General features: G+C 54.6%; 3 protein-coding genes across 13 annotated transcripts; 2 read left to right on the forward strand and 1 right to left on the reverse strand.

Annotated features, from left to right (window-relative positions):
* Positions 1-1,097: 1,097 nt before the first annotated feature.
* ZNF821 (zinc finger protein 821) lies at positions 1,098-13,660 on the reverse strand. 7 transcript variants are annotated; one of them, XM_027646814.1, is made up of 9 exons: positions 13,558-13,660; positions 13,134-13,285; positions 11,922-12,011; positions 9,678-9,868; positions 5,031-5,156; positions 4,400-4,542; positions 3,755-3,859; positions 2,726-2,892; positions 1,098-2,008 (listed from the first exon to the last, which is right to left on the reverse strand). In XM_027646814.1, the coding sequence occupies exons 4-9, from the start codon at positions 9,691-9,693 to the stop codon at positions 1,354-1,356; spliced, it is 1,212 nt and encodes a 403-aa protein (XP_027502615.1). In that variant the 5' UTR covers positions 9,694-9,868; positions 11,922-12,011; positions 13,134-13,285; positions 13,558-13,660; the 3' UTR covers positions 1,098-1,353. The 7 variants fall into 7 exon arrangements, with proteins under 7 accessions (XP_027502615.1, XP_027502617.1, XP_027502616.1 ...); XM_027646816.1 differs by having other exon boundaries at positions 7,087-9,868; XM_027646815.1 differs by having other exon boundaries at positions 5,252-9,868.
* A 13-nt stretch (positions 13,661-13,673) lies between these two features.
* IST1 (IST1, ESCRT-III associated factor) lies at positions 13,674-20,370 on the forward strand. Of its 4 annotated transcripts, none has more exons than XM_027646827.1 (10): positions 13,674-13,936; positions 14,876-14,975; positions 15,575-15,755; positions 15,986-16,073; positions 16,372-16,455; positions 16,813-16,923; positions 17,222-17,428; positions 18,487-18,579; positions 19,745-19,790; positions 19,953-20,370. In XM_027646827.1, exons 2-10 carry the CDS (start codon positions 14,885-14,887, stop codon positions 20,150-20,152), a joined length of 1,101 nt encoding a protein of 366 aa, XP_027502628.1. In that variant the 5' UTR covers positions 13,674-13,936; positions 14,876-14,884; the 3' UTR covers positions 20,153-20,370. The 4 variants fall into 4 exon arrangements, with proteins under 4 accessions (XP_027502628.1, XP_027502629.1, XP_027502630.1 ...); XM_027646828.1 differs by having other exon boundaries at positions 13,758-13,936; positions 14,879-14,975; positions 19,953-20,247; XM_027646829.1 differs by lacking the exon at positions 18,487-18,579 and having other exon boundaries at positions 13,758-13,936; positions 19,953-20,287.
* A 603-nt stretch (positions 20,371-20,973) lies between these two features.
* Positions 20,974-24,896, forward strand: DHODH (dihydroorotate dehydrogenase (quinone)). Of its 2 annotated transcripts, none has more exons than XM_027646838.1 (8): positions 20,974-20,994; positions 21,831-22,030; positions 22,355-22,437; positions 22,938-23,125; positions 23,584-23,697; positions 24,058-24,211; positions 24,286-24,445; positions 24,578-24,896. In XM_027646838.1, exons 1-8 carry the CDS (start codon positions 20,977-20,979, stop codon positions 24,630-24,632), a joined length of 972 nt encoding a protein of 323 aa, XP_027502639.1. In that variant the 5' UTR covers positions 20,974-20,976; the 3' UTR covers positions 24,633-24,896. The 2 variants fall into 2 exon arrangements, with proteins under 2 accessions (XP_027502639.1, XP_027502640.1); XM_027646839.1 differs by lacking the exon at positions 20,974-20,994 and adding an exon at positions 21,366-21,556.
* Positions 24,897-26,255: the final 1,359 nt, after the last annotated feature.

A 26,255-nucleotide genomic window follows, 5' to 3' on the forward strand; every position in this document is an offset into this window, starting at 1 on the left:
TCTTTAAGGGACTGCAATCAAAAGGTTTTCAAACTGAAAAATGAGGGGGAAATAGGGTTCTAAGTAGTCTGGTCAAAAGGTTTTGCTTCTTGTTTTAACTTTACTCTTCTGATCTCAAATAGGAGTCTTGTGGTCTCCATTTCTCTGCAAAGCAGAGAAACAGCCATCAGAGAGAAGACAGTAGCTCCCAGGGTGTTTGAACCAGTCTGTGTGACACGAGACCTTCACTGGAAATGCTATGGAGGTAGTAGGGGTCTTTAGGCTACAAAACACAGAGGTGTGGCACAGTGGCTGATGTTTGGAAACCACAAAGCTACACCATGCATTTTCAGATTCACATTCTTAAAAAAACCCCAGTAACACAGAGTGTACCGCCTCTTTGCCCCTCATGAGTCCTTCTGTGCCACTGCTTTTTGCCTTTTCCACATTCAAGATGCCTAGATTTAATTTCCATAGTTTAATAGTGGGAACCTTTTTCTGTAGGCGTAGGCTATGATCACATTTTGCCTCCAGTACATCTGTGCTGCTTTTGCACTGGGAACCTCAGCACTGGACACAGGACTCCAGGTGTGGTCTCACCAGCACTGAGTAAAGAAGAAAGCAAACCCATCCAGTCCTAGAAACTGACCTGCTGTATTATTTATCATTCAACCACTTGCAAACCTGAAATGTTGTTTAGGTGCAAATTAACTTGTGAGTAAAGCAGCAAACTTGTCTGCTGTTTGCTTTCCTCGGCCAGCCTTTCTTTTACTGTTTTTATGGAGTATCTTACAACAGGAGCTTAGTTTCCTCTTAATTTTTCAGTGGCTGCTACTGCAAATAAGCACATAATAATAGTGTTAAGAAAACGGTGTACACAGCCATTTCCAGCAAGACATCCTCCTTTGTTTCCTTTTTATGGGCACAGACTGCAAAGGATTTATTCCTGGAGGACTTGTGGACTGTCAAAGTCTTCAGCTCCATAATTCATGCTGCAGTAAACAAGATCCCTTTGTAGTGAGGTGGGTTTCACATACAGCAGAACTGCCACAGCCCAGACCCATCTGTGGGGCCAGGATCCAAGAACAGGACAAAGCACAAAAGGTAAAGAAGGGGACTAATAAATGTGAACATTAATTTATTTTCCTTCTGTCACAGGCTGTGACTTGGCCCCCAGAGCAGACTGTACACTCAGAATCTGCTCCTACCAGAGCAGACATCTCTCAGCTCTGTTCTCCTCCTGGGTTCAGAGGAGAACCAGAACCACCCATCAGGGAAAGTCAGAGAGAGACTCCCAGCAGCCTCCTGAGTGCAGAAGCCTGCTAGTGCACCTGGGGCAGGCACAGCAGAGGCAGCACCATTCGTGGCTGTGGTTTACTGCAGCGCACTGTTGCTCTGCTCCTCAAAGGTCATTTTGCCCAGCAGCTGGCTCTCCAGCTCCACATTGCTCACTGGTAGCTGGAAAAAGTTCATCTCAGCTGCCAAAGCAGCCATGGCAGAGGGGTCCTGGCCAAACTGTGCCCGGAGCATCATGTCCATTTTCTCCAGGCGCCGCTTGAGCCTCTTGGCCTCGCGCTCCCGGATGAGCCGGGCCTGTCGCTTCTCAGGGGTCTCGTTGGCGCGTTTCAGGCGCATGGCCTCCCGGTCCCGCTGCAGCCGCCGCGCCCGCTGCTCGTCTGTCTCCTGCATGCGCTGCAGCCGCTTGGCTTCCCGGTCCCGCATGCGCCTCACTTCCCGCTCCTCGGGCGTCTCGTTGTCCCGCCGGCTCTTCTTGGCCGTGCGCTCCCGCTCCAGGCGCTGCAGCCGCACCTCCAGGGGCTCGTTCTGCCGCCGCAGGGCCCACTTGCGCATGCTGGGGCTCTGCGCCTCCAGCAGCTTGCGGTACGCGGCGCAGTTGTTGCACACCAGGAGGATGCCCGCGGGGTACACGGGGGTGCGAAAGGAAACGTCCTTCCCCTCGGCTCCGGAGGGGCCCTGGCTCTGCGGCGCCGGCAGCCGATCTGCACTGAGCACATCCGGCAGCTTCTCACTGCAGAGCATAAGGAGCAGAGTCAGAGACTTGGTGCTGTTGGCAGAGTCCCCATCTCAGAGTTCCCAGGGGCTGCCACGAACAGTGCCCCCACTACAGCCCATGGCAGAGGCCTCTGCTAAACCATTTGCCCACAGATGCATCTGAATATCTGAAGTAAAGCACCATCCTATCCGGGGTAGGAAGTGGGTTAGCCCAGAGAGGTATCTGGGTTGGAAGAGCGCAAGAGCAGGAATTAACCAGTGAGCTGCTCCTCCCCTCATCTCTGGATTTCTCCTTTCAGCCCCATTCCATTGGTCAGTGGATAATCTCCCACCAGGCAGGGTACAAAGAAAGAACGTTTTGGTCTCTGCCTGTAGCCCTGCTTTGAAAATGATGAACCCACCTGGGCAGTGCAGCCTTATGCTGATGGATTGCTGGGTAAGGGAAGCAGCGTGTTGTTCTGCAGTTACTGGAGACCCCAGTGCTTTCTGCACCCCTCTAGCTCTGCACAGAGCTAAGGAACACCCTTGTAGCACCACAGCCCCTGGAGGTCTTTGCAGGGGATGCAGAGCTGCAGACAGGAAAGGATCAAGGGAATCTCACTCACTGGGGATGTTTAGCACTGTCCTACAGGCCTCTGTGTGTTCACAGCCACAACTTCTGAGTCATTTAAGGCAACCCACCTAATCTTTAATGTGGTGCTCTATCCCACTCACCAGCCAGGGAGACCCTGACCTGTTGAAGGTGGCATGGCTGGTGAAGCGTGCTCCACACACTGCACAGTTGGACAGCTGGTCCTCCGAGTGGATCAGGAGGTGCCTCCCAAGGGACCCTGGTGAGCTGAGGGCTCTGCCACACACAGGACACAGGTAGCTCTTGGCACTCACCACTGCTGCAGTATGCTGCAAAACAACCACTCAGATGTTAGTTACACACTGCCCAGCTCCCTGCCCAGTCCAAGGCACGCTCAAACCATTCTGTTCAGCCTCTTGGAATGGGAACCCTTTAGCACTAAACCTCTGTCTGACAGCAATTAGACCAAGCTCAAGACATTTGGTGTGTCACAGGTCAAGCAAGGAAGAAATCCTTCTACAGCTCCACTCAGTGCAGGAGAAACAATCAAGGCCAACATACTTGGATCGTAAGACCTGACCCTCATTTTCAGAAATGCATTTGAGGAGCAGCTGGTGCTGGACAAAGCATGACTGGATTAACAGCAGGCAGGATGCTGGTGAGGAAGCACTTAGATGGAGGCAGCTGGTGCAGGTAAGTGGCCAATTCAGTTCTGCTTCATTCCTTCTGTTACAGACTTTGATATGCTATGAAGAGAGCACTGACAACAAAACCTGAGATTCCACCACAGATTTCCTGCAAAACTGGAATCATGTAGAGGAAGAACAGCTATTCTCATGGGTAATTACAAGAACTGTAATGAAGTAAAAAATAAATGAGTTATTAGGAGGAAGGTTTCTTATTTCACTGAATGATGTAAAAATTGCTTCCGCTTAATCTGAAGGAACTGCCTGGTTTCAGCCTGCAATACTTGCAGAGACTGTCATGGGATAGAGTTGTGTTTTTCAGATCTGCAGACTGGTGCCTTGCTAATTCTTTCCCCAGGACACCCTCTGGACACAGTTTACTGCTGTAAAGTTCAGTCACATCCTAGCTAGAAGCTCAGTTCTGTGATTGGAAAGACCAGAACAAAGATACTCTGTGCTTTGGACTGTTTCTGGACTTAGGCCTTCAGGCCAGAGACATCCCTACCTGGTACACATGAGCAATAAGCTGCTCTCTGCTCCCACACTCCAGCTGGCAGAGGGGGCACTGTGACAGTCCCAGCATGGGGTCAGTGTTCAAACTCTCGGGCACCTACGGAGAGGAACAGCCACTTTGGTGAAAGGCACACAGACCCCCCGCAGCCTCCCACCCTCCCTGAGCTCCTCCCAGAGCTGCTGCAGATCCAGTACTGTGTGCCCAGTCCCACTGGGGCTGCTTTGGGTTCCTGACATCTGAAACCTCCTTCACGTAGCCTCTGAGCAAAACTCCTGCATCTCAGGGAGAAGAGGCAGACGCCTCACAGCCTCCACTTGCACCCAGGCTATTGCGAGCACAGTGGCTCTGGAAGGCAGGGCCTGTTCTGTGGCAGGGGGGAAGGGGAAGTCAATCAGAGAAAGGCACCAAAACTGAAGGAAGGGGACACACTCCACAAACATTTTGGCCAGTTCGTGCCTGCTGTCTCATATTTGTGGCAGTCCAAGAGCTCTTCATACCCTTTCCTCCTGCCAGGAGACGTTTGGAGGAGGTGGGAGGGAAAGAAAGATAAAGAACCATGACGGGAGAGAAGGTTTTCAGACAGTACCCTTCCCCTCCCTGGAGGCTACAGTGAGTGCAGAGCCAATACAAACTTGCCTCGTTTTCTCTCATCAGTGGGGTTCCAGCCATGGGTCGTTCTGCATTCTCCAATTCCTTCTTCACTTTCACCATTGAGCCATCCTCCTCGGATGTATGGGAAGAAACTTCATCCTGGGTGGTTTCCTCATCATCACTGCCACCTGAAACATGCAGAACAGTTATGCCAAGTGTAAGGACCCTGAGTGCACTCATAGGCCTCAGGGTCTTAACTTATAGGTCTTAACTGTCTTGACCAGCATCATATGGTGACTCTACCCACCCCCTCCCACCACGGGCTCCATTTAAACTCAGTCTGGGGCACTTCAGTCCCTGAGCTGCTCTGCAGAGTCCCTGGGCATGGCCTTTTATCCTGCCTTCCTCGATAATTGCCAAACTGCAGTTCCCTCCCTGCTCTGGTGAGATGGGACTGTGTTCCAGTGGTGAGGGCATTGCCCAGTCTGTGCTGTGCTGGTTCTTGGCTCTGGGCTTGCCTTCTCTCAGGACAAAGTCCTGCACAGGAGCCAAGGGGTGACACAGAAGAGGAGCTGGGTAAGATGGTTCTCAGAGAACCCCCCACACCCTGTAGCCTCATGCCTTGTCAGTCTCCCCAGTTCACTACCTTGCCGTTATTGGAAGGGGCGGAACTCACTGCTGCTGGAGTCGGGGTCTTGCAGCGGACGGATGGCTGGCCTCTGGTCCCCAAGAGCTCCAGGAAAGTTGCTTTTCATCATGGCTTGGCGGGCTTGCTCCTCCAGCCCTGCAAAGACTTGCTCCCCTGGCAGCCACAAGGACAAAGAGTCAGACCAGTGCTGTTCCATCATGTTCACCACCACAGCTTGCCAAAAACGCAACAGGCATGGGGCTGCTCACCTGCACTGTGCAGAACCTCTGGAGTCACCTCTTGGAAAGCACTTAGGTCACTTCTCTGCCTACCCTGCCACACCAGCCTCTGGCACCTGCTGGTGCAAGTCCAGTGCCTGGGTGTAGAACAGTCTCACTAGGGAATGTCCTGCATTGGCCTGCCCCCTGCATATGCTGTATATGCTTCTCTGGCCACAAAAAAACTGTGAGACCCATATGCCTGCCTTAGATAGCCAGGTGGCTTTTGCTGACAAGTTATCCACCAATATCCTACAGCACAGCTCTAGGTTGGGCAAAGCCCCTGGGGACTATGACAGTATCCCAGATCAGGGATAATACTGTATAGCTCTTCTAAATCATTAAGTCCTATTCCCTGCTATAACAGGCATCTTGCACAAAAATAGAGCCTCCCTAAGGGTCTGGTACATCACCTGCCCTCCACAGTAATACCAAAACTAGGGGCTGTTCTTGGCATGCTCTGTCACCTCCTTCTGTTCCAGGAGGGATAAGGACAAGCTGTCCTTGTAGAAGGTGTTTGTGCTTGGAGCTGATGTTCTCCTGCGCATACGATGGATGACTTCCTCCACTACCTTGCCTTGCCCAGAAATGGCTCTTGCTAAAGTAAAATCTCAGTGGCACTTCATGTGCTCAAAACAGCAACCCAAGGGAAGGAACCCTGAGAGCTGAGATGCACATTTAGGATAAAACAGCCTGTTCTGTTGAAAGCACTGACCGCTAGTATCTCAGCTCAACAGGAAATGGCAAACACCTTGTAAGAAAGCAGTTATTTGTGCTTCTCTGAAAGAAAACTTTCAGCAATCCCTACTCGAGAAAACTTTCAGTTCCAGAGAATAATAAAAGGTAACCATTAATTTTCATATGCAAGCAAACAAATTACTTTGTTCCAGGTGTAGTTGTGATTTACCTTTTTCAGTGGATGAGCTGGGAGGCCTGGCAAAGGTGCTGAAGTTCCCAGCAGGCTGGCTTTTGGGTTGCATTTATCAACTGATTTTTAAGTGCTTAAGGACCACTCAAAGCACAAATGCAAAAATGCCAAGGAAGATGCAGAGCATTTTTCAAATAAAATCAAAACACAGCTTTCAGAAGAAAATGGTACTTTTTAGTACTGGACCACAGCTGGCATCAGTATAACCAGGGAACTGAATTCTCGAGAGAGCACCAGTCCTGTTACAAGGACAGGCACATTCTCACATGCTGAACTGTTCCAGTCAGTGTTGCTCTGTGTTCCCACTCCCTGCCTTTCCTGGGGCTTACCTCACCATTTTGGCAGGGCTTTAAAAAGCCATAATTTCGAGAAGATTTCAAAGACCTTCAGAAGTTTCATAGAGACTGTGGGAGAAGAGTTTTAGTTCCCAATGTCCCCATGGAGGTTTCCAAAAGCATTTGAAGGCTTTTATCATTCTGTTTAGAAATGTGAGAAAGGTTTCTGTAGAGACAACTTGAGAACACAATCCATGCATGTGAGGAGAGGTGCTGAGAAGCACCCCAAGTCTATTTGTCACTGAAAGCAACAGGTACTGTCATGACTGCTGTGATACACATAGCCCCTTCAGAAGCCATTCCAGCACCGAATGGTTTTCATGACCTGGAGTTGTGTTTTTATGTCTGGATCACAGCTTCATGTTGGTAGGACTGAGATACAGACTGTATGAGCAGCAGACACACAGAATCCCAGAGCCTCTCCAAGAAGCAGATACCCACAAACCACCAGGAAAAAAGCCCAGAGACCAAAAAAGCATTGCAGGAGAAAGAGAAAGCATGGTGAAATGAGGAAACCTGCAGAATGCAGGACAGATATAAAACTACGGTGGGAGATGTGCTACCTGTGACAGAGTTCCAAAATGGGATTCCCAAACGCCACTGCAGCTGCTCGTGGAAGCAGTCGTGTTTGTTTTCTTCCCTTCCAGACAGATTACATTCCCACTGGAGTACAAAGGCAGGCAGGTTCCTGCTCAGTTACACAACCCATGCAGACAGTCTGCAGGATTTAAGAGCTAGGATCTCTATCCAGGTGACAGAGGAGGGAACTCCTCCCATCAGGAACACTGGCATCAGTCACAGTAACCAAGAGCAATCGTGTGTGCCAGGGGCACAACACCCCCAGAGCCCAGTGAGCATTGACTCAGCACAGTGCAGAGAACAGCCAGCTTACAGCCAGCAATGCAACCTGTTCACCAAACCCATGCTGTTAGCAGGGACACCCTGTGCATCCTCCACAGCCTGAATCCAAAAACATCACGGGATTGGGAAACTCAAACATGTAAAAATGCTGTCTTCAGCTTGTACAGAATTTCTTATGTGTTATAATAATAGCGTCCAAAATAACTTAGCAAAGAGTGTCCTGTTCACCTACTGATGAACTAAGTCCTACTTTGATGAAGCCTTAGAGCTTTAACGTTTGATAGGTACAGGATTGTGCTTTTGTTGTTTCTGCACACACATGCTCCCACATAGCCACTTACATCCCTCCCTCCACCCCGCTTTGGGTTCACTTCCATTCATTTGGAAGGGGAGTAAGACAGGCAACAGCTTTAGCATCACTGCCGTAAATAAAGGATGTTATGCTCAATAGTGAATTCACAGACTCTTCTCCAGAAGTTTCTTTATTAAATACAAAAAAGGCTGCAGGCTGACCACAACACCAAAACAAGTCACTGAAGTTGCTTACAAGCAGCTAGAGACGAGAGATCACACAAATGCCTCTGCTTTGTATTCCATTCTCCTCTCCATACTCCTGTGAATGAGTGGGATACCAGGTGAGCAGCGGTGGAGGTAGGGGACAGCCCTGTGGTACTGAGCAACAGAGATAGGCATGACTGTTAGGGTCTGCTGGGTTATCAGCCCTGAGCCCTTCCCTTCTCCAACTGTATGAATGTAGGATAACTCTCAGGTGTTCTGGAAAATAAACATACAAACAAACAACTCCCACCCCAAAATCCACAAAACAAAATCCAAAGGAACTGCATCATTCCCCTGCCTTCCTTCCTAAACAGAAAGGTCTCTCAGAGATGAGTCACTTTATTCCCCCCTTGTACACCAATTTAAAATCCCTGTTCGTGTAGGTCTTCTCTGTGTTCCTGGACCTGAAATTTGCAAGTCTTTCCACCACTGTGGATCTATTCCACCTGCCCCATGGCTATTCTGGGTTGTCCACACTGCTGTAGTGGTTACTGAAATGAAAAACAACACAATTGAAAGGGTTAACAATGGCAGCCCAAGGAGCCCTTCAGAACCAAGGGTTTTGATGCAAGTAACATTTCTGCTTGGTTGAGAATGCTGGGTGCTATTTCTTGCAAGATACTCCCTCTTCAAACCGGGAACATTATAGACAGCAGAATCCAAGGAACACCAAAGAGCACAGAATACGTGTGTGTCAGAGAGAGAGGGAAGCAAATAGAGGATTAATGGGATATTAGGACCACGATAAATAGAGCTCGGAAGCAGGAATTAATCTGACTAACAGAAGCTGTTCTCCAGAGTTCTAAAATAAGCATCAGTTGCAGAGGGCACAAGCAATAGAAAGCAAAGCAGCTCATGGATGGCAGGGAGAGAGAAGTGCACACTAACACCTGCAGCAAATTTTGGCAAGCGCAAAGACAGCAAGTGGTCCACGACTGATGGGTGACAGTGCAGCAACAGATGGGCTTGAATGCAAGAGCAGATGAATTGCTTAGAGAGTTTTTATACTTTTCTACTTCAGACTCTGGGAGACAATAAACACCAAATTGAATCAATTAAGGCATCTCCACAGAAACAACCTAACTGTATTGTATTTTTCAGTAAATATATTCCACTGTTACTGTTCTCTTTTTTAGCACTTTGTCAGGTGTTTTTTTCATGCAGCACATGGCAAAACAAAATTAAATTATCAAGAGCCAATTACGTGCTGCAGGGGAAATGACTACAATTAAAACTGCAGCACTGGCCACCATGCACAATGAGACTTTTGTGATAATAGTAATTTTTATAATTGTTTTACCATTGCTTCAGTATTACTTTGAATTTCCTTACACATCAACTTCCATTTAAAACTCTTTTGCCTTGTAACACAATCTCCTAGCTGATAACTCTGCATGCCAAACAAAACATTTCTGTGCTAAGTGAGGACAGCAAACCATGTTGTTGTGAGAGCAAGGTGAAATGAGGGCCATGCCAAGCCTGGAAAGTAACCCTGGAAAGAGGAAGCACCAAGCAAGCCAGGGAGAGGAGATCTGCAGCTGTCACTTGCCCTGGTGAGTCCAAGAAGAGAACATGGAGTAGCCATGCAAGGAAGAAGTAGGTACCATCCTCCCATTAAATTTGTCCAGTCAGATATTCACAGTTGTATTTATGCAAATCCAAAAAGCACTTCCCCAGCCCCAGAGCCTGCCAAATCAGACCCCAGCTGCAGACAACTGTGTAAAAAGCTGCATACCTGCTGTCCCTTTCATTCCTCTCCTCCCAACCACTGCAGTCCCTGTGAAGAAGTCCCAGTAACGTGTCTGCTATGTCTCAGCCTGACTCCTCATTCTGCTGGCTCACCCCGTTCTTGGAGCCGATGCTCTCTCCGATTATCCTCGTCAGGGCACTGCACGGCATTTCTGGGCCCTCCAGACACACAGCAGGCTAGGTAGACAGAGAAGTCCCAACGATTTCGTGGTGTTCATCACAAGACAGACAAGATTTTCCATCCCAAGGTGGAGACATCACCATTGACATGCTTCTGGTATCTTTTGGTCCCTTTATTTTCTTGTAGTCCTACTTGCTGGTCCTGATGGCTCCTGCTGAATAGTTGCTCTGTAGCAACGTACTGCATGTAAAGGAGGTGAACAGGTCCCAGAATTCCTCTCCATGGCATACCTGATGCCATAACCTCAACCTCATGCCCACTGGTACAGTGTTTGTCAGGCAGCTTCCCCCAAGACCAAGACTGGAGATACAATCACTTGTATTGCAGATAGAAGAGCAATGTTCACTGTGAAAACAGTGCACGCTGAACTCTGTGATATATAGAGTTTTGTGTATAATAGTACAAGCTTCTGAAGAACATGACCCTTACACTGTGGAGTGCAGAAAAGCGCCCACCTAAACACCACGGAAGCTGTACCTGCGCCATTAGAGCTGCTGTAGCCCTTGGTTTCCACACTCCAGAGAAACCCCAACTCTGCCCCCAGGGAGACAGTTTAAGTGCATGCCTGTTATAAACCTGAGCTCAGTGGCAGCACTAATACCTGGGCACTCTCAGAAGCAAAAGTATGTGGACACAAGGCGTGCTACTGGCATCACAGGACAAAATACAGGACATTCCAAATTTCTCTAAGGAAAACAACTCCAAAGTCATTAATGCAGTATCAGGCAAATCACAACTGTACTCTGCCCACTGTGGAACCCAGCACCCAGAAGCAGGAATTGGAGAGCACAGGGCAGTGCAGATGCCACAAGCCACACCCCGAGACCCTCACGCTGGTCACCAAGGACAGCTCAGTCAGCTCTCCCGAGCTGAGCGGCCGCTGCGGCTGCAAGTCCCAGAGAGAGGCAGTTCTTCCCAGAGCACTCACCGAGCGTGCAAGGTGCCACACTCCAGCAGTGTTTCCTCACACAGAGAGCAGCATGCACAGATCCCTGCTGTGTACCCGTGCACGGAGGCAGCACACAGACATGCAAGCCAGCAGCACCAGCAGTGAGGCAGTGTTAGGGCTGCAGCACTCAGCTCTGTCTCATACTCCTGACAGCTACTGCAGCTAGCAATATCCAGGGCCCTCTCAGCAGCCTTGCTCTCATGGGTCTACAGAAATGGAAGAACTTGTTTTCCTTATTCCAGCCCAAATTCCAAGCATGTCTCCAGCCACAAACCCGGGTACGAACAAGGGCACAGCTTCAGGCCCCTCAACGTCCCTCTGCTACCACCAGTCAACCAAAAGCCATACATGTGCAGTTTCCCCTCTGCAGCCAAACCTCCGTCCATGTCTCCCAGCTGCACTGACACCTGGCTGTAGCCTGCCCACACGAAGTGCTGATGTACAGCATCTTCAGCCCTTCCACTGTCAAACAAATGTTTGGGTCTTGGCAAGGTTGGAGAAACAGAGATCTGTCCTACCAGCTGAGCTCAAGAATGATCTGGCAGACAGTATTTGTCTGTCCTGTGAATTACCTGACCACCTCCCATTCCCTCACAGGAAAGAGCAAACGGCTTTATTTAATTATATAGTAGGAAACTGGGGTACAGTGAGCTTAAGTAACACGCCAAGGCCAGTCAGCTGAGTCTGGTAGGACAAAGATCAAAACCCAAGACTTGCTGGCTTTCAGCCACATGCTCCAACCACCTTGCCTAGAACCTCCTTTGCTCCCCAAGACAGGCCAGAGCCCTAAGTCACATTTCCTAGTATTCCAACTTGCACTTATGACAGTGTGAACACAAAGCCCAGTTACAGGCCCTGCACATACGCACCTATCTCTACAGCATTAGTTGTTTGTTCAAGCCTATCCCCATCCTGCCACGCCAGGGCACAGCCAGCTCCCTTGATGCACAGAGCTCAGCTTCTCTTCTTACACTCCCTAAGACAAAATGTGAGTAACCACCGTTCCCTGCAACCTGTACCTTCCCGTCATTCCCATCCTCCCTTTCTCACTCCACAATCCAGACAGAGGGTCCCACACTGCTGTGTAACATTATACTCACAGTGAACTTTGTTAGGAGTGGTCTGTTTCCGACGGGACATGTTTCCCTGACCTGGGAGCAGAGTGTTCCTCCCGTCAGCAGAGGGCTCACCTGAGAAGAGAACAGAAGAGCCTGTCACACATTTCACTGGAACCTTCCGAGTCTCTGGCCAAGCTCAGCTGGTTGTGCCATGGTCACTCTCCACCTTCTGTCTACGAGGCTCGTTCTGCATCAGCACAGCTGGATTTCATGCCAGCATCCAACACGATCCACAAGCGTTTTAGAAGTCACCGTGCACAGGCAGTCCTGTCCAGTTCTCAGGCAAAGGTTTAAGCAATCCTGCCCCCTCCCCAAAAAAAAACCTGAGTGCCCCCTTCAAGAGTAACTGCAACCTCAGTCCCAACACACTTCTACCTCCTGTCCATTCCTGCAGCCTCATCATCGACTGCTTGTCCTCAAACTGACAGAAGAAGGTGGCAATCTCAGCAGTCCCCTCAGACAAAAGGAGGATCCAAATCCTTTCCCACAAGACAGATGGTCACACGGATCCCATCAGCCTCCTCAGAAAGGTGGACACAGAGATCCTGTCAGCCCTTCGCTGACACACACACAAGGATCCCGTCAGTCCCTCACCAGCTGATGGACACAGGGATCCCATCAGCCTCAGACAGACGGACAAAAGGATCCCGTCAGCCGCCTCAGATGGATGGACACGGGGATCCCGTCAGCCTCCCCAAACAGCGGGACGCAGCCAGCAGTCCCAGGGCACGGGAGGCGGCAGGAGCAACCGGGCCCGCAAGCGGCCGGACACACAGACAAAGGGACCCGGCTCCCCTGGCAGTGGTACAGACCGCCGAGGGTCCCGGCCCGGCAGTCCCGACAGACAGACCGGCCCCGGCAGCGGAGGGGCCGCCGCGGGGCCCGTCCCGCCCCTCGGGGGCGGCAGCGCCGGCCCGGCCCGGCCTGGCCCGCCTTACCCGGTCCCGCCGCAGGCGCCGGGAGCCACGGACAGACAAAGGGCAGCGGACAGACGGACGGGCAAGATGGCGGCGCCGCTGGAGCGCGCGGCGCGGGCACGGGCGCGGGCACGGGAGCGACGGCTCGGCACCGGGAGAGCCCGGCACGGGCACGGCACCGGCACACACAGGGAGCCCCAGCCCAGCGCCGTCCTGGCTGTCACCGGCTCGCCCGCCGACCTCAGGTGCCGGTTTTTCATTAGCTGAAGCGTCTCACCTGTTTGCCATTGATCCGCCCCAGCCCGTGGCTCCCGGCCGCCCGAGGGAGCTCATCTGTGCCCGCGGCGGGGCTCCCCTGCCCCGGCCGCCTCCGCCGACAGCTCACCGGGAGCGCCCGTGCCGTCCCGGCTCACAGGGATCTCGCGTACCCTGCAAGGCCAAAACCCACGGGTTTAGGATTAACTCGGACCCACTGCGCGCGTTGTGAACCCGCGCTCCCACCGAGAGCTGGACCGCTCCTCCCCGAAGGCTCGGGGCCGCCTCCCCTCGCAGGCCGCCGAGCGCCTCCGCCGCGGACCCGCTCACCGTGGGGCTGCGGCACCGGGCCCAGGACCCGGCTGAACCTCGGCCCAACCCTCCCTTGCAGTGGCGCCAGCGCCGTGTGACCCTTAGAGAACCGAGGACACCCCGGCCCCGCTCACCATCCGCAGCCAAGGCACGGCGCGACAGCCACGGGCGGAACGCCGCACTGCCGGAACCGCCGCGCCGGGGGCGGGCACCAGTGGGCGCCTATCGGGCGCGACACTACAGCGCTACGCACAGGATCCCTCCGCCGAGCCATGTAGTCCCTCTGCGCCCCTCTCCCGGGGCCGTGTCTGCTCCTCCTCGTTCCTGCCCGGCCGGCGCCGCGCCGGGGCAGCATCTGGGGGCCAGACCGGAGGAGCGCCCGCCGCGGCGGCTCGGCAGTGCTTCGGGTGGGGAGCGGGGAGTGCCGGCTGTGGAGATCCCTCCGCTCGCGGTGCGGTGCTGCCAACCATTGCGCGCCATTTTGGGTGACTGGGACGTGCGGAGCGGCGGGAGGTGAGCGGGGCCCGGGGTCGAGGAGCAGGAGCGGGGTGGTGGGTCGCGTTCTGCGGCCGAGGAGGTGCTGGCGGTGACGCGGAGGCCCTTCCCCAGTCTCCTGCAGTCCCGGGATCTGCCCCGCCCGCGCTGTGGGACGTTCTCGTTGTCTGGGGAGAGAGAGGGAATTCCCCCCGTGGCTCCTCGGGTGCAGCTGCGCCGATGGAGCCCGCCCAGGGCACTGTCCGAACTGTCCCTGGGCGCTGGGCCGGACGCGGCGGGTCTCGCCGGGCGGCTGATGGGGCTGGTGTGGCCGCCCTGGCAGCCGGGCCAGGTCACGGCTCGCCCCGCGCTGGCCAGAGCAGCCGCCGGCAGGGAAGGATGGGGAGGCGAGATACAAACCAACGTCTTTCTATATAATATCTTTTCAGGAAGGTTGTTTTTTTTTGATGAACGGTTATCGGCAAAACAAAATGCAGTAATTAATTATCTTCAGAATTAGCTTTCTGTAGGATTAGTGAGTTGAAATGGCTCCTGGGGAGACTGGGGGAGTGCCAGAGCGTGTGTTCAGTAAGCAGGAAAAGCGTGGGGAATGTGGAATGGCAGCTTTTCCTTCTCCTGACACGACTCTCACAACCTTAGTTTCTACAGTTCTTGGGTTAGTTATCTAGCTGGTTTATAACTTGCATATTGGTACGACAGAGATGGGCTTTTTCCTTCCAGTTGACTTTCCTGCTTCTTTAAAAAATATCCAGGAAGTTTCCTGGATAGTTTCCTGGAAGTTTCCAAAGCCAAACCTGTTGGGCTTGGTTGGGTGCAGGGTTGTGAAGTGGAAGAGGTAATGATGAGCACCGGAGGTCCAGCTATTTATAAATAACTAGATTTGGGAAAGGCAGACCTGGGCTTTTGTGGGAATTTCTTGGCCTCCCCAGTTCCAGTGACCCTTCCTCTTCTCCCCAGAAGGTGTTTATGATGCTGGGCTCTGGGTTCAAGGCCGAGCGCTTGCGAGTCAACCTCCGCCTTGTTATCAATCGTCTCAAACTGCTGGAGAAAAAGAAGAGTGAGTACTGGAGGGGGCAGGTGGGCTCCACCATACTTTTGGGGCTCAGGAGACTTAAAGAGGTTTTTCTGAAGTCAGGATGCTTTTGTGGGCCAAGTATTCAGTAGCTTTCTGCTCTTCCCAGCTGGACCTAGGCCTTACAGCCTGTCCCAGTGTGTGAGGGCCCAGAGGAGCAGGCTGGCTGCAGTTGGCTTCTGTCCACTCTCCTGGCGAGTGCTGGAGTGCAATGTGTGGAGTGGTAGCTGTGGGCTGGGTGTGCTCACAGCACAGTGGAAAACTCCCTGTGTGCTGTGGGAGGCTCTCCCCACTTGCCCTACCCTGATGCAGATAAGGTCTGTGGTCCCAATTGACTCTGCAGGGAGGTTGTAGGTGCAGGAGTGTTTCCAACAGCTAAAGCCCACTCTCCTGTCTCCTGTGAGTTAGTGTACTTGGACCTGAACACAAGGGCTCTGCCAAGCCATGGCCAAGTGTCTCATGCTGCAGAGGCTCAATGGGGGAGAGAGGCTGGTGGTGGCTTTGAGTGTGGTGGGGACTGTGGGGGGTCTGGAGGCAGCAACCCCAGCCAGCACGGTGACCACACTTGGGGGTGTGTGCTGCAGCTGAGTTGGCCCAGAAGGCAAGGAAGGAGATTGCAGATTACCTGGCAGCTGGAAAAGATGAGCGTGCCAGGATTCGTGTGGAGCACATCATCCGTGAAGATTACCTTGTGGAGGCCATGGAGATCCTGGAGCTGTACTGTGATCTGCTGCTTGCCCGCTTTGGCTTGATCCAGTCCATGAAGTAAGCTCTGGCTGAGAGGGTCCTGGGCTCAGGGAGGGACACTGCTGGGGCAGGTCTGGGGTACAGAAGGGCACCTGTGTTTGTCTCACTGTCCTAAGGCCCCCAGAGACCTTTTCTTCCCCAGGCAGGGAAGATTCTGGTTCCCAATGTGGAGGATGGGAGCTTTGAGGCTAAGCAGATTGAGAGCAGCAAAGGCAGGGTGCATGAGAGAACTGTTTATTGTGTCCTAGGGAGCTGGACTCTGGCCTGGCAGAGGCGGTATCGACCCTGATTTGGGCTGCACCACGTCTCCAGTCAGAAGTGGCCGAGCTGAAGATTGTGAGTGGGGTTCTTTGAGGGTGTTATGCACGCAGGGTGGGGATGATGCTGCCAGAAGCTGGTGGAAGCCCTTGTTTGGGACTTTGTGTCATTAAAACAGAGGATGTGTTTTCATGGGCTCTGCAGATGGAGACCACGTGTCCCTGGAGCATCCAGGGTGGCTGTGGCTGCTGAACAGGGATGCTCAGTGGCAGAAATGAGAGGGAGGGGGGTGGCCGTGGGGCCTACAACAGGTGTGCAGTGTGTGGTGGGGGAAAGCAAAGGTATGCATCTTCCTAGAGTTTCTCTCCTATTGCAGGTTGCTGACCAGCTGTGCGCCAAGTACAGCAAGGAGTACGGGAAGCTGTGCCGGACAAACCAGATTGGGACAGTCAATGACAGGGTAATGAACTGGTGGAACAGCTGGAGCTGGCAGAGCAGCCACGCCTGCTGAGGCTCACTGCCCCTTGGGCCTGTGGCCAGTGGGTGATTCCCACAGTCCCTGCAGAGCAGGGCGGGCAGATGGAGCCCACCTGTGTTGGAGCACGGTGCTGAGAGCCTGGGCAGGGGGGGAGCACATGGAGCCCTGGCCTGTTGCTGCCCATAGTGTGCTGCACTGGGCAGAGAGGTTTCCCCAGGGCTGCCCAGTGCTTCCTGGTGGCCCTGGCTAGGATAGAGCTGGGGTGGTGCTGGGCCGGAGCTATGGGGTGCTCTGGCCACTGCCCTGGCCCCACTGTGTCTCTCCATCCCTGTGTTCCAGCTGATGCACAAGCTGAGCGTTGAGGCGCCGCCCAAGATCTTGGTGGAGAGATACCTCATCGAGATTGCTAAGAACTACAATGTGCCCTATGAGCCTGACTCTGTGGTGATGGTGAGTGAGCCATGGGCTGTGCATTGTAGTGAACTTGCTGAAGTGTCTTCTAGACAGCCCCAGCACAGCATGGTCCTTGTTCCTTCCCACAGCCCTACAGCATGTGCCCATAGTTACTCATGCAACTGCTTGGTTCCTGTTCTGTTTTCTGTTAATACCACCATATAGCTGCTCTCTGTTCTGTCCTCGTTGTTTATTCCCATCTTGTCCAGCGACAAAGGCTGCATCTACTGCTGTTCAGAGGGCAGTGATCGGAACAGAGATGTGGTGGTGAGCAGAATTCTTCCACCCTTTCCAGGCTGAAGCCCCAGCAGGTGGAGAAGCAGATCTAATTGATGTGGGGTTCACGGATGATGTGAAGAAGGGTGGCCATGGAGGGGGTGGAGGTGGTGGATTTACAGCCCCGATGATGGGTCATGATGGGTTAGTACCCATGCCCGTGATGATGCCTATGCCCATGCCAACACCAAATCCGCCCTTCTCCTATCCACCTCCAAAGGGACCGGTAAGTTTCTTGGCTTTGTGTGTTTCCTTTTTCTGTGAAAGACTCTTGAGTGTGGTGCTTAGCCCTGTACCTGCTGACTAGAAAGTGTCTGTACCTGATAGCTTGTTTTGGTATGAGATTACATGGGATGGGGACTGTTGGCAGCGCAGTTGAAGCTTCGTGTTGCTTCTTGACTGTGGAGGTTCCTACCCCTCTTCTCCAGCCAGCCCTCTTTGCCTTCAGGGAACAGAGGAGTCCAGACTTAACTCCTGAGGCAGTCTTCTGACTGCCAGGCTTTTGTCCAGGAGTTGGAGCTGCACTTCGAAGTTGGTAGGCTGGTAGTGTGCCAAGATTCAGTCAAGGAAATCAGGTGAGTTTTTTGGGGTGGGAACAGCACAGAAAAATGCAGAAGAGCCCTGCCTTCAGACCTGCAAGGGAAGGAGACTGAGCCAATGGCTCTCGCAGATGACTTTCTGTGAGGGTGGAATGTGGGAACTGAAAAGAGCCCCATTCTCTAAATTCAGTCATTTACAGGATATCTCTATACACTGGAGAGTATCAGAATAGTGGGATGGCTTGGAGTCTTAATGTGGTCCCAGTAGTGCTGCAGTGGTTTTTGTGGAAAACGTGGGCCAAGTATCATCAGCTGGCTGTTGGCCCAGGCATAAACATGCTGAGGACTTGCGCCAAGTCTGCATCCTTGAGGCACTGTTGTGTTACAAGTGAGGGTATAATACAGAGCCTTGAGTGAGGCAGAAATCTCCTTCCTGTTCTGTGATACTGCACACAGGGCCAAAAATGGTAGAGTATTCCCTTTTTGTCCTGGTACTACTTATGCCTTGGAAGATGAAGTGTTTACCTGTGCTGATTCTTTAGAATAATCCTGTTAGCTGGGTCTGCCTGCACCAGGTGACTACAACTGACTTAATACTTGAGAATCTTTTACTTGTAAGCATAAACTCAATCCAGTTGGATACTTGCCTGCATTTATCTAAGACTACTTCCTGTGGCTCCTATAGCAGCTGTAGGTGTGGTATCCCAGGTGAGTAGTGTGGTGCATGACTGATCTCTCTGTACAGGAGAACTTCAGTGGCCTGCCAGTGGGGACCTACCAGCCTTTCACTAACATCCACCCACCACCAATTCCGGCAAACCCACCCACATATGAGTCTGTAAGTGCCTGAGCTGAATGGCCATTGCGGGCAGCAGGGGGCCCCTCAAAGAGAGTGCAGTGGTAGCCACAGAGAAGGGAAGTGTTCATTAAGGACACTGCTGCCAACCTTTGGAGCTTTTGGGGTGGTGCTGGCATTGCTTACGGGTGAATCACTGAGTGCGCGTGATGGGAGGATGACTTGTGGGGAGAAGTTCCTTGTTCAGCTCTGTGCTTTGGCTGCAAAGGAAAGCCAACATTTCTCTTGCTGCATCATTCAAGTAGCGATAAACAGTTAACAAGCAGAAGCACAGTCTACAAATTCTAGTCTTTGCAGTGTGAAGGGTTTATCGCCTCAAGTCTGTTTAATTATGGCTTTTGAACTAATTAATAGCCTGGATGACAATTTTGGCTGACGCAGATGCTGTATGTTTAAACACTCTTTCTTTCCCAGACTTTACTCAGTCCTTGGGGAACAATGAAAGAGAGGCTGGAGACTTCCCTTTTTTTGCTTGTTTGTGGTTTTGTTGGTGTAGTTCATGGTCGTGCCTCCCCCACTCTGCCTTTGGTGACGTGCTGCTTGTTTTTGTGTTATCCAGAGCAGGGAGGAGCTGTGCTGAACCTTGGGCTCCTTGCACAGCAGCCTGAGTTCGGGAGGGGCAGGCACAGGCACAGCAGTGCAGGTGAACTGGGTGGGGATGGATGTTGCTGGCTGCAGCCTGCAGGGAATGAGGAGCTTTAACAGCACAGCTGGGTGTGCTGTGGGCCTTTGTCCCAGCTAGACCAAAACCTGAGATGTGTCATTTCATATCCTGCTGCTAGTCACAAGGGCCTGTCAGTGGTTTATGAGGAAGGGCAGAAGAGCTGTGATGACATGGGTGAAGAGGGCAGTCTTTTCTCACTCGTGCTCTTGAATGTTTCAGACCTGATAGTGGATATGCTCTGTTGATTCAGTTCCAGAATATAGTCAGTGAAGCTGCTTTAATTGAAAGGGAGGGAGAAGAAAGCTGAAGTGCTGCCTCTGTTTCTTGGGAAGAGAGGCAGATTGTTCCAAAGCCAGGGCTGCCTGCTCAGGGCAGGGAGAAATGTGCACTGCTCTGCTGGGACTGTGCCGCTGAGCTCTGCCTGCACGCTGGAGTGACCGTGCCTGGTGGGACAGAGCTGTAGTAACTGAGAGTCTTTTTCAGATTGATGAGCCGAATGCTGACAAGGACATTGCTGCACCAGTGCCTGGTGAGTATGTCCAGGGGTTTAGTAAACCGTGGGTGTTAGGGGCTGCTCAGAAAAACCCACTGGTGCTGTCTGTTTCCTGGGTGAGCTTTATTTGTGCAGCTCCATTTGGCCCAGTGAGCGTGTGCTGACAGTGAGGTGCAGTGATATTTCTCTTTTAAACAGGGCCTGAGCCCAAGCCAGAAGCTTCTCCTAAACCAAGAGCTGGAGCTCCTAATACCTTTGATAACTTTGTGCTGCCTGAATTACCGTCTGTGCCAGACACGCTGCCAACGGCATCTGCTGGCGCCAACTCCTCCGCCTCAGAAGACATTGACTTTGATGATCTTTCTCGGAGATTTGAGGAGTTAAAGAAGAAGACATAAAACTTCCTGGGCTGCAGGAAGGAGAGGCAGGAGCTTCTCTCTGAAAAAGACTCTCCTTGAAATTGGTTTCCTGTATTAACCTCAAATGAACGCGCTCTCCTTTTTGAGCTCTCTTCCTGCTATACTTACACCAAATGCTGCCACTTTCCTGATCTTTGTTGCTCCAGGAGGTGAACTTTAGGGAATTGTGCAAGTTTGGGCCCCTGTCAGTCTGAGTAGCTGTATGCGAAAGCTGTGCCTGATGTTCTGGGCACTGTTCCTGGCTGCCTTCATGATGGCTCTGTGCTCCCAGAGGAGGCTCCCTCTCGGGGAGCCCTTGCTGGCCTTCATGGTGTTCTCGGGGGGGGGGGGGTCTGTTCCCAAGGCATCATGTTCTGCCTGGGCCCACTTGAGAGCACGACTGGCAGGGCTAGGCGGGCTCTGCTGCCCAGGGGCTCCCCTAGCTGCTCTGCTGCGCTCGTGGGAATCTGATGGGATATGTGGCAGCACCTTGTTTTTCCGCGGGCCAGGGGTGGGGCCTCCTAGGGCTGTACTTCACCTGTCCGTGATACTGCCACACCTGTACGGTCTCTGTCCTGTGCCTGTCCGTGAAGTCACAGACACTTCCCGCGGGGCCCGGGCTGTTCCGGCCCCGCCGTCGGTTCCAATAAAGATGGGCCCGGGATCCGTCCTGTGCGCGCGCCGCGCGGGCGGGGCCGGGAGCGCCCCCCAGCGGGGCCCCGACCTGAACTGCTGCTGCTGAGTCGCTATTGGGTGGAAGGGTTCGCGCTCCTCCAATCACCGCGGGCGAACCCGGAAGTGCTCGCACGTGGCGGGCTGAGCCCATGGCGGCGCCGCTGCGCGTGAGCGGGGGGGAGATCGGGATCGGCCCGGCGGGGCCGTTCACGGGGACCCGGGCACGGCCGGGGCGGCTGGGGCTGGAGCGGGGCGGGGCGGGACGGGTGGAGTGGGATCCGGGGCTGGAGTGCCGGGATATGAGGGTATGGCCTGGGATGGGGGGGAAGGGAGTGCCGGTACCAGGATGGGATGGGTACCGGGGTGGGATGGGTGCGGGGGGTGGAATGGGATCGGTGCTGGTACCAGGATGGGATGGGTGTTGATGAGGGTGCCGGGTTGGGATCGGTACCAGGATGGGATGGGTGCTGGTGCCGGTAGGGAATGGGGAGGGGATCGGTACCGGGATGGACAGCTGACGGCTGTGGGCAGGGGCGGCTGCGGGCGCTGGCCCTGGGAGGCTGCGGGCTGCTGCTGGGCTCGGCGCTGGCGGCAGGAGACGAGCGGCTCTACGCGGCGGCGGTGATGCCCGCGCTCCGGGCGCTGCCCCCCGAGACCGCCCACGGCCTGGCTCTGCGCGCTGCTGCCTTCGGGCTGCTGCCCCCCGCCCGTCCCGACGGCCCCGCGCTGGTGCGACTCTGGCGGGGGGAGATCGGGGGTGGGGCGGGAATTGGGGCAGAGAGTTGGGAGGGCGGAGTGGACGGGGGGAGGGAGGGCGGGCGAGTGTCAGTGGAAGCCTGTCACAGTCCGCGGGGGAAGACGAGGGTCTCTCGGGCAGGCACTCCATGGGGCAGAGGAAGGGAGGTCAGGGGAGGCAGCTGGGGTTGTTCGGGAGGGGTCTGGAGCGAGGCTCCGGCTGTGGTTCCTGCGGTCGGTGGGCTCTGACCCAGACCTGTCCCCACAGGAGGTGCGAGTCCTCGGGCAGCGATTCCGCAACCCCCTGGGCCTGGCCGCTGGCTTTGACAAGCAGGGTGAGGCTGTGGACGGGCTGTACAAGATGGGCTTTGGCTTTGTGGAAGTGGGGACCGTCACGCCCAAGCCTCAGGAAGGGAACCCCAAGCCCAGGGTCTTCCGGCTGGCAGAGGACGAGGCGGTCATCAACAGGTGGGATCTGAGGGCGGTGTTCAGCCGTGTCCTGCAATCTGCCTACCCTGAGGGTGGTTATTTGGGGAAGGTCAGGGGTGATTTTCACCCCATGTCTGGCTTGCACTCACAGGACAGCAGGTCCCTCTGTGCCAGCACCTGCAGGTGCACATGGCAGTGCAGGGTTATCTGGGTGGTCCCAGCTCCGTGCTTGGTGCTGTGGTGGCTTTTGGGTTGGATGTGCTGAGCAGAGCTGCAGAGACTACGCGTCTGCCTTGTTTCTCCTGTGTCCTGTTTGGGGTTTGTGGACACCAGCCCAGCCCTGAACCCTCTGTCCTAGTGCAGGTATGGATTCAACAGCCATGGCCATGTTGCAGTGGAGCATAGGCTGCGGGCCCGCCAGGAGACGCAGACCAGGCTCACTGGTGGTGAGACAAACTTGTAAGACTTTGCTCTTGGGGTCTGCAGGGTGGGTTTGGGGGTCTCCCAGGTAGCTGTAGGCCAGGAAAGGTGTGTAACACCAGTGTCCTGGCCAGAGCAAGGTACACTCAAACAGCAGGACCCTCTTGGGGCTGTAGCCTCTCCCCTTGGAATTGTGATTAGTCACCTTTCTCCTGCCATTTTCTTTGGGACCGAGCTGCATATACTGCTTTAGGCAGAACATGTTAAAGCCAAAGCTAAGAGGACCCCAGCTGGGCAGATCCTGACGGCAACCTCTGCCAGGCTGTGGTGCTGGGAGGTGCTGAGTGGGGCAGTTGTGGCGATGCTCCTGTGGCTGTGGGACAGTGCCAGGCCCATTCCCATGAAATACATGGGTTGCATATCCCCATCTTGATTTTAGCTGGTCCTGGAGCCTCCCTTTTTGGTGCTCTGGCCCTTGGGTGGGGGTTGGTCCTGCTGCCCTAGTTCAGCCATGTCTATGTTCCAGCGGGGATGCCCCTTGGAATCAACCTGGGCAAGAACAAGAGCTCCATAGACGCTGCAGCTGACTACGTGGCTGGGGTCCGGACACTGGGCCCTTTGGCTGACTACCTGGTTGTGAATGTGTCCAGCCCGAACACCCCAGGGCTGCGGGACCTGCAGGGCAAGACTGAGCTGCAGGACCTGCTGAGAAAGGTGGGTCACTTCCCCCAGCCAGCCCAACCTGCAGCTGCAGCACTGGATGCATCCTGTGCCCTGGCAGTGTCTGCTCCACTCCAGCCAGTGGGTTTGCCCTGGCACAGGGATAAGTGGGGCGGCTCCCAGGAGTGTCGGGCAGGATTGCTGAGATGTCCCCTGATCAGCTGCTGCTGTGGGGTGCACCAGGGCACTGTACCCCAGCAAAGGGCTCGGGAGCAGTGAGGTATCGCCATCCACTCTGTTCCTGCCAGAGGCAGCAAGTCACCCACCCCACGGCTTTGGGTGTCCTCGGGGTCCTGTGCTGGCCGTGTGCCCTAGGCCCTGTACTGAGGTTGCCTCTCTGTCAGGAATGCCATGTAGAGGAGCAGGGCCTGTCCCTGTGCTGGTTGGTGCCCGTGGCTCCTGTTCAGGGCACGAGGTTTCTCCCTGCCATGCACTGCCATGTGCACCCGCAGGTGCTGGCGGAGAGGGACCTGCTGCCCCGCGAGCACAAGCCAGCCGTGTTGGTGAAGATCGCCCCGGATCTCACTGCACAGGACAAGCGCGACATTGCCAGCGTTATCTGCGAGGTGAGATGGGAAGGGGAGGCTGGTGTGCCTTCTGCCTCACCTCACACAGCACGGGGGCAGGACCATGGCACTCCTGACAGGTCTCCTCTCTGAAGGATAGGTGCACCTGCAGCTCCCTGGCTGCCATAGGGGTGGGATCCTGGGTAGCTTGGAGTCCGTGAAGACCTATGTGTGTCAACCAGACCTTGGGTGACCCAGATAGTCCAGGCAGTGAGGGGCAGCTGCTTTGTGCCCAGGCATGTTTCTGGGTTTATGTGCTGGGGGAGCCCTGACCTGGCATCCCAGGGATGGGATAGGATGGGATGGGATGGGGGGGAGCTGCTTGTTGCTGCTGTGTCCTCACACTGCTGCCCCCCTCAGCTAGGTGTGGATGGGCTGATTGTCAGTAACACCACCGTGAGCCGCCCCAGCAGCCTCCGGAGCAGGCAGCGCATGGAGCCCGGGGGCCTCAGCGGGAAGCCCCTGCGGGAACTCTCCACACAGACCATCAGGGAGATGTACTGCCTCACCCAAGGTGGGAGCAGAGCAGGGCTTGGGGGGTGCATGCCGTCATTGCCTGTGCCTTCCTGACCCTGTGCCTGCCCACAGGCCGGGTGCCCATCATCGGGGTGGGTGGGGTGAGCAGCGGGCGGGATGCCCTGGAGAAGATCCGTGCCGGAGCCTCCCTTGTGCAGCTGTACACAGCCCTTGTGTACCACGGGCCACCGGTGGTGGGGGCAGTGAAGCGGGAACTGGAGGAGCTGCTGAGGTGAGGGGGCTCCAGGCACCTCCCCAGGGAGCCCCTGGGCCCAGGGTGGCTCTGCTGGTGCCCAAGCAGTGCACCACCAGGCTAAGCTGCAGTGCCAAGCTGGCCCTGCCATCTTGCACTGTCCCTGGTTAGGGAGCAGGGCTTCAAGAATGTCATGGAGGCGGTTGGAGCAGATCACCGGTGCTGACATGCTGCAGAACCAAGGTCTAGCCAGAAGGAGCCATGGCTGAGCAGGAATGAGTCTGATAATTCCAGTGCTGGGTGGGCTGGGACCAAGCCAAGGTCTTGGTCCCAGGCCCTGAGAAGAGCCTCTGATGGGTGAAGCAGGGGCTGCATTAGTGGGGAGCAGGGGAGGGGACCTCCACACCAGTGCCACTGCCCAGGGCTGTGTTTTGGCTTTCCTGTGGGCAGCCAAACCCAGCCCAAGTATCAATAAACATTTGGCTCACCTGGTCGTGTATGCTGCTCCGGGGATACCTCATGGGCTGGAGGGACACAGCCCAGCTCTCCTGAGCCAAGCAGGATCGGCTCTCTGTGTTGCTCCCACTTTTCTGGTGGGAGAAGCTGCAGGGTAGCTGAGCTCTGGGATGAACCGACAGAAGTGCACCAGGGCTCCCCTCGTAGAGATCTCTGCCCGAGGCCAGGCACTTGGGGTTGCTGGGTCCCAGTTCTTCCCTTTGCTGCCAGTACACAGCTGTTTGGAGATGACTGCTTTTATGCCCTGTTATTGTTGTGGAAAGGGTCTGATTGGTAGTGCTTCTGCCTGTTGGTTTTGTTTCTGGAGCCTCCAGCGCTGACTGTTCCTTCACCCTGAACTTCCTGCAGTTACCTTAGGCTTTGCTTGAACAAGAGCTTGCCCTGGACACAGCATTTCCTTTGGCAGCCTTTCGCAGTCCACCCTGCAGAGCAGGATTGCGCCACAGCACTTCCCCAAAGTTGTTTACAACTCCTGCCCCTGCTCCAAGTGGCACTCAGCTCATGTCAGGGTCATCACCGACCTGCTTCCTCCTTCTGCAGCCCCCTGCACCAGCCTCTTCATGTCCCAGATTCTCTACTGTGGGCAGGTGACACCTATTGCTGCTCTAACAGGGAATTCACCTGATCTGTCGGCCAAGGTGTTGATGTGCTTTGGAGAGTGCCTGGGAGACTCTTGCTCTTTCAGGCTGAGGGTGACACAGCACCTTCCTAAGGTACTGGTGCTGTTCACGGATCAGAGCTGCCAAGCCCTGATGCATTTGGTGCTGGACTCAAGCCTTCTGTGTGGTGGTACAAGTATGGCTGCTGCTGGATCAGGGATGTCAAACTCTGCATTGTTTGGAGACACAAATGCCCCATGAGATGGGAAGAAGCTCACAGAGGATGGGAAAGCCACCTGGGGTGTCTGGGACCAGCCACAGATGTCCCTCCTGAGCCTGAAGAGCTGGAGCATCCAAGGGGCAGGGGGGCACTGGCAAGACCCTGGCAGGCCAAGCTTCAATGGCTCAGGGCTGGGGCTAGTGCCACATGCTATGAATGGTTTTGGGGTGGCTTCCCTGCAGCACTGGCTCCCTCCTCTCCTGCTGCCCCTCAGCTGTGCTCCTGCTGGAGGCAGACTGCTCGTGGGAATAGGCTGATGTGCTCTGCCCTGCACCCCTGCTGCCCAGCCACATCCAGCTGGGCACTGGCCAGCAGTTGCTGCTGTGAGTTCCCGTAAGCCTGGGTTGAGCCCTCGATGCTGCTGACAAACAACCTGCACCCCTGGGGCCAGGGGCTGCCAGAACACGGGGCTGTGGCCCCACTGCGTGGGAAGGGGTGGGTACTGTTTGGAAGC

This window comes from Corapipo altera, unplaced genomic scaffold (assembly GCF_003945725.1).
Source record: "Corapipo altera isolate COAL_440 unplaced genomic scaffold, ASM394572v1 62, whole genome shotgun sequence".
NCBI lineage: Eukaryota > Metazoa > Chordata > Aves > Passeriformes > Pipridae > Corapipo > Corapipo altera.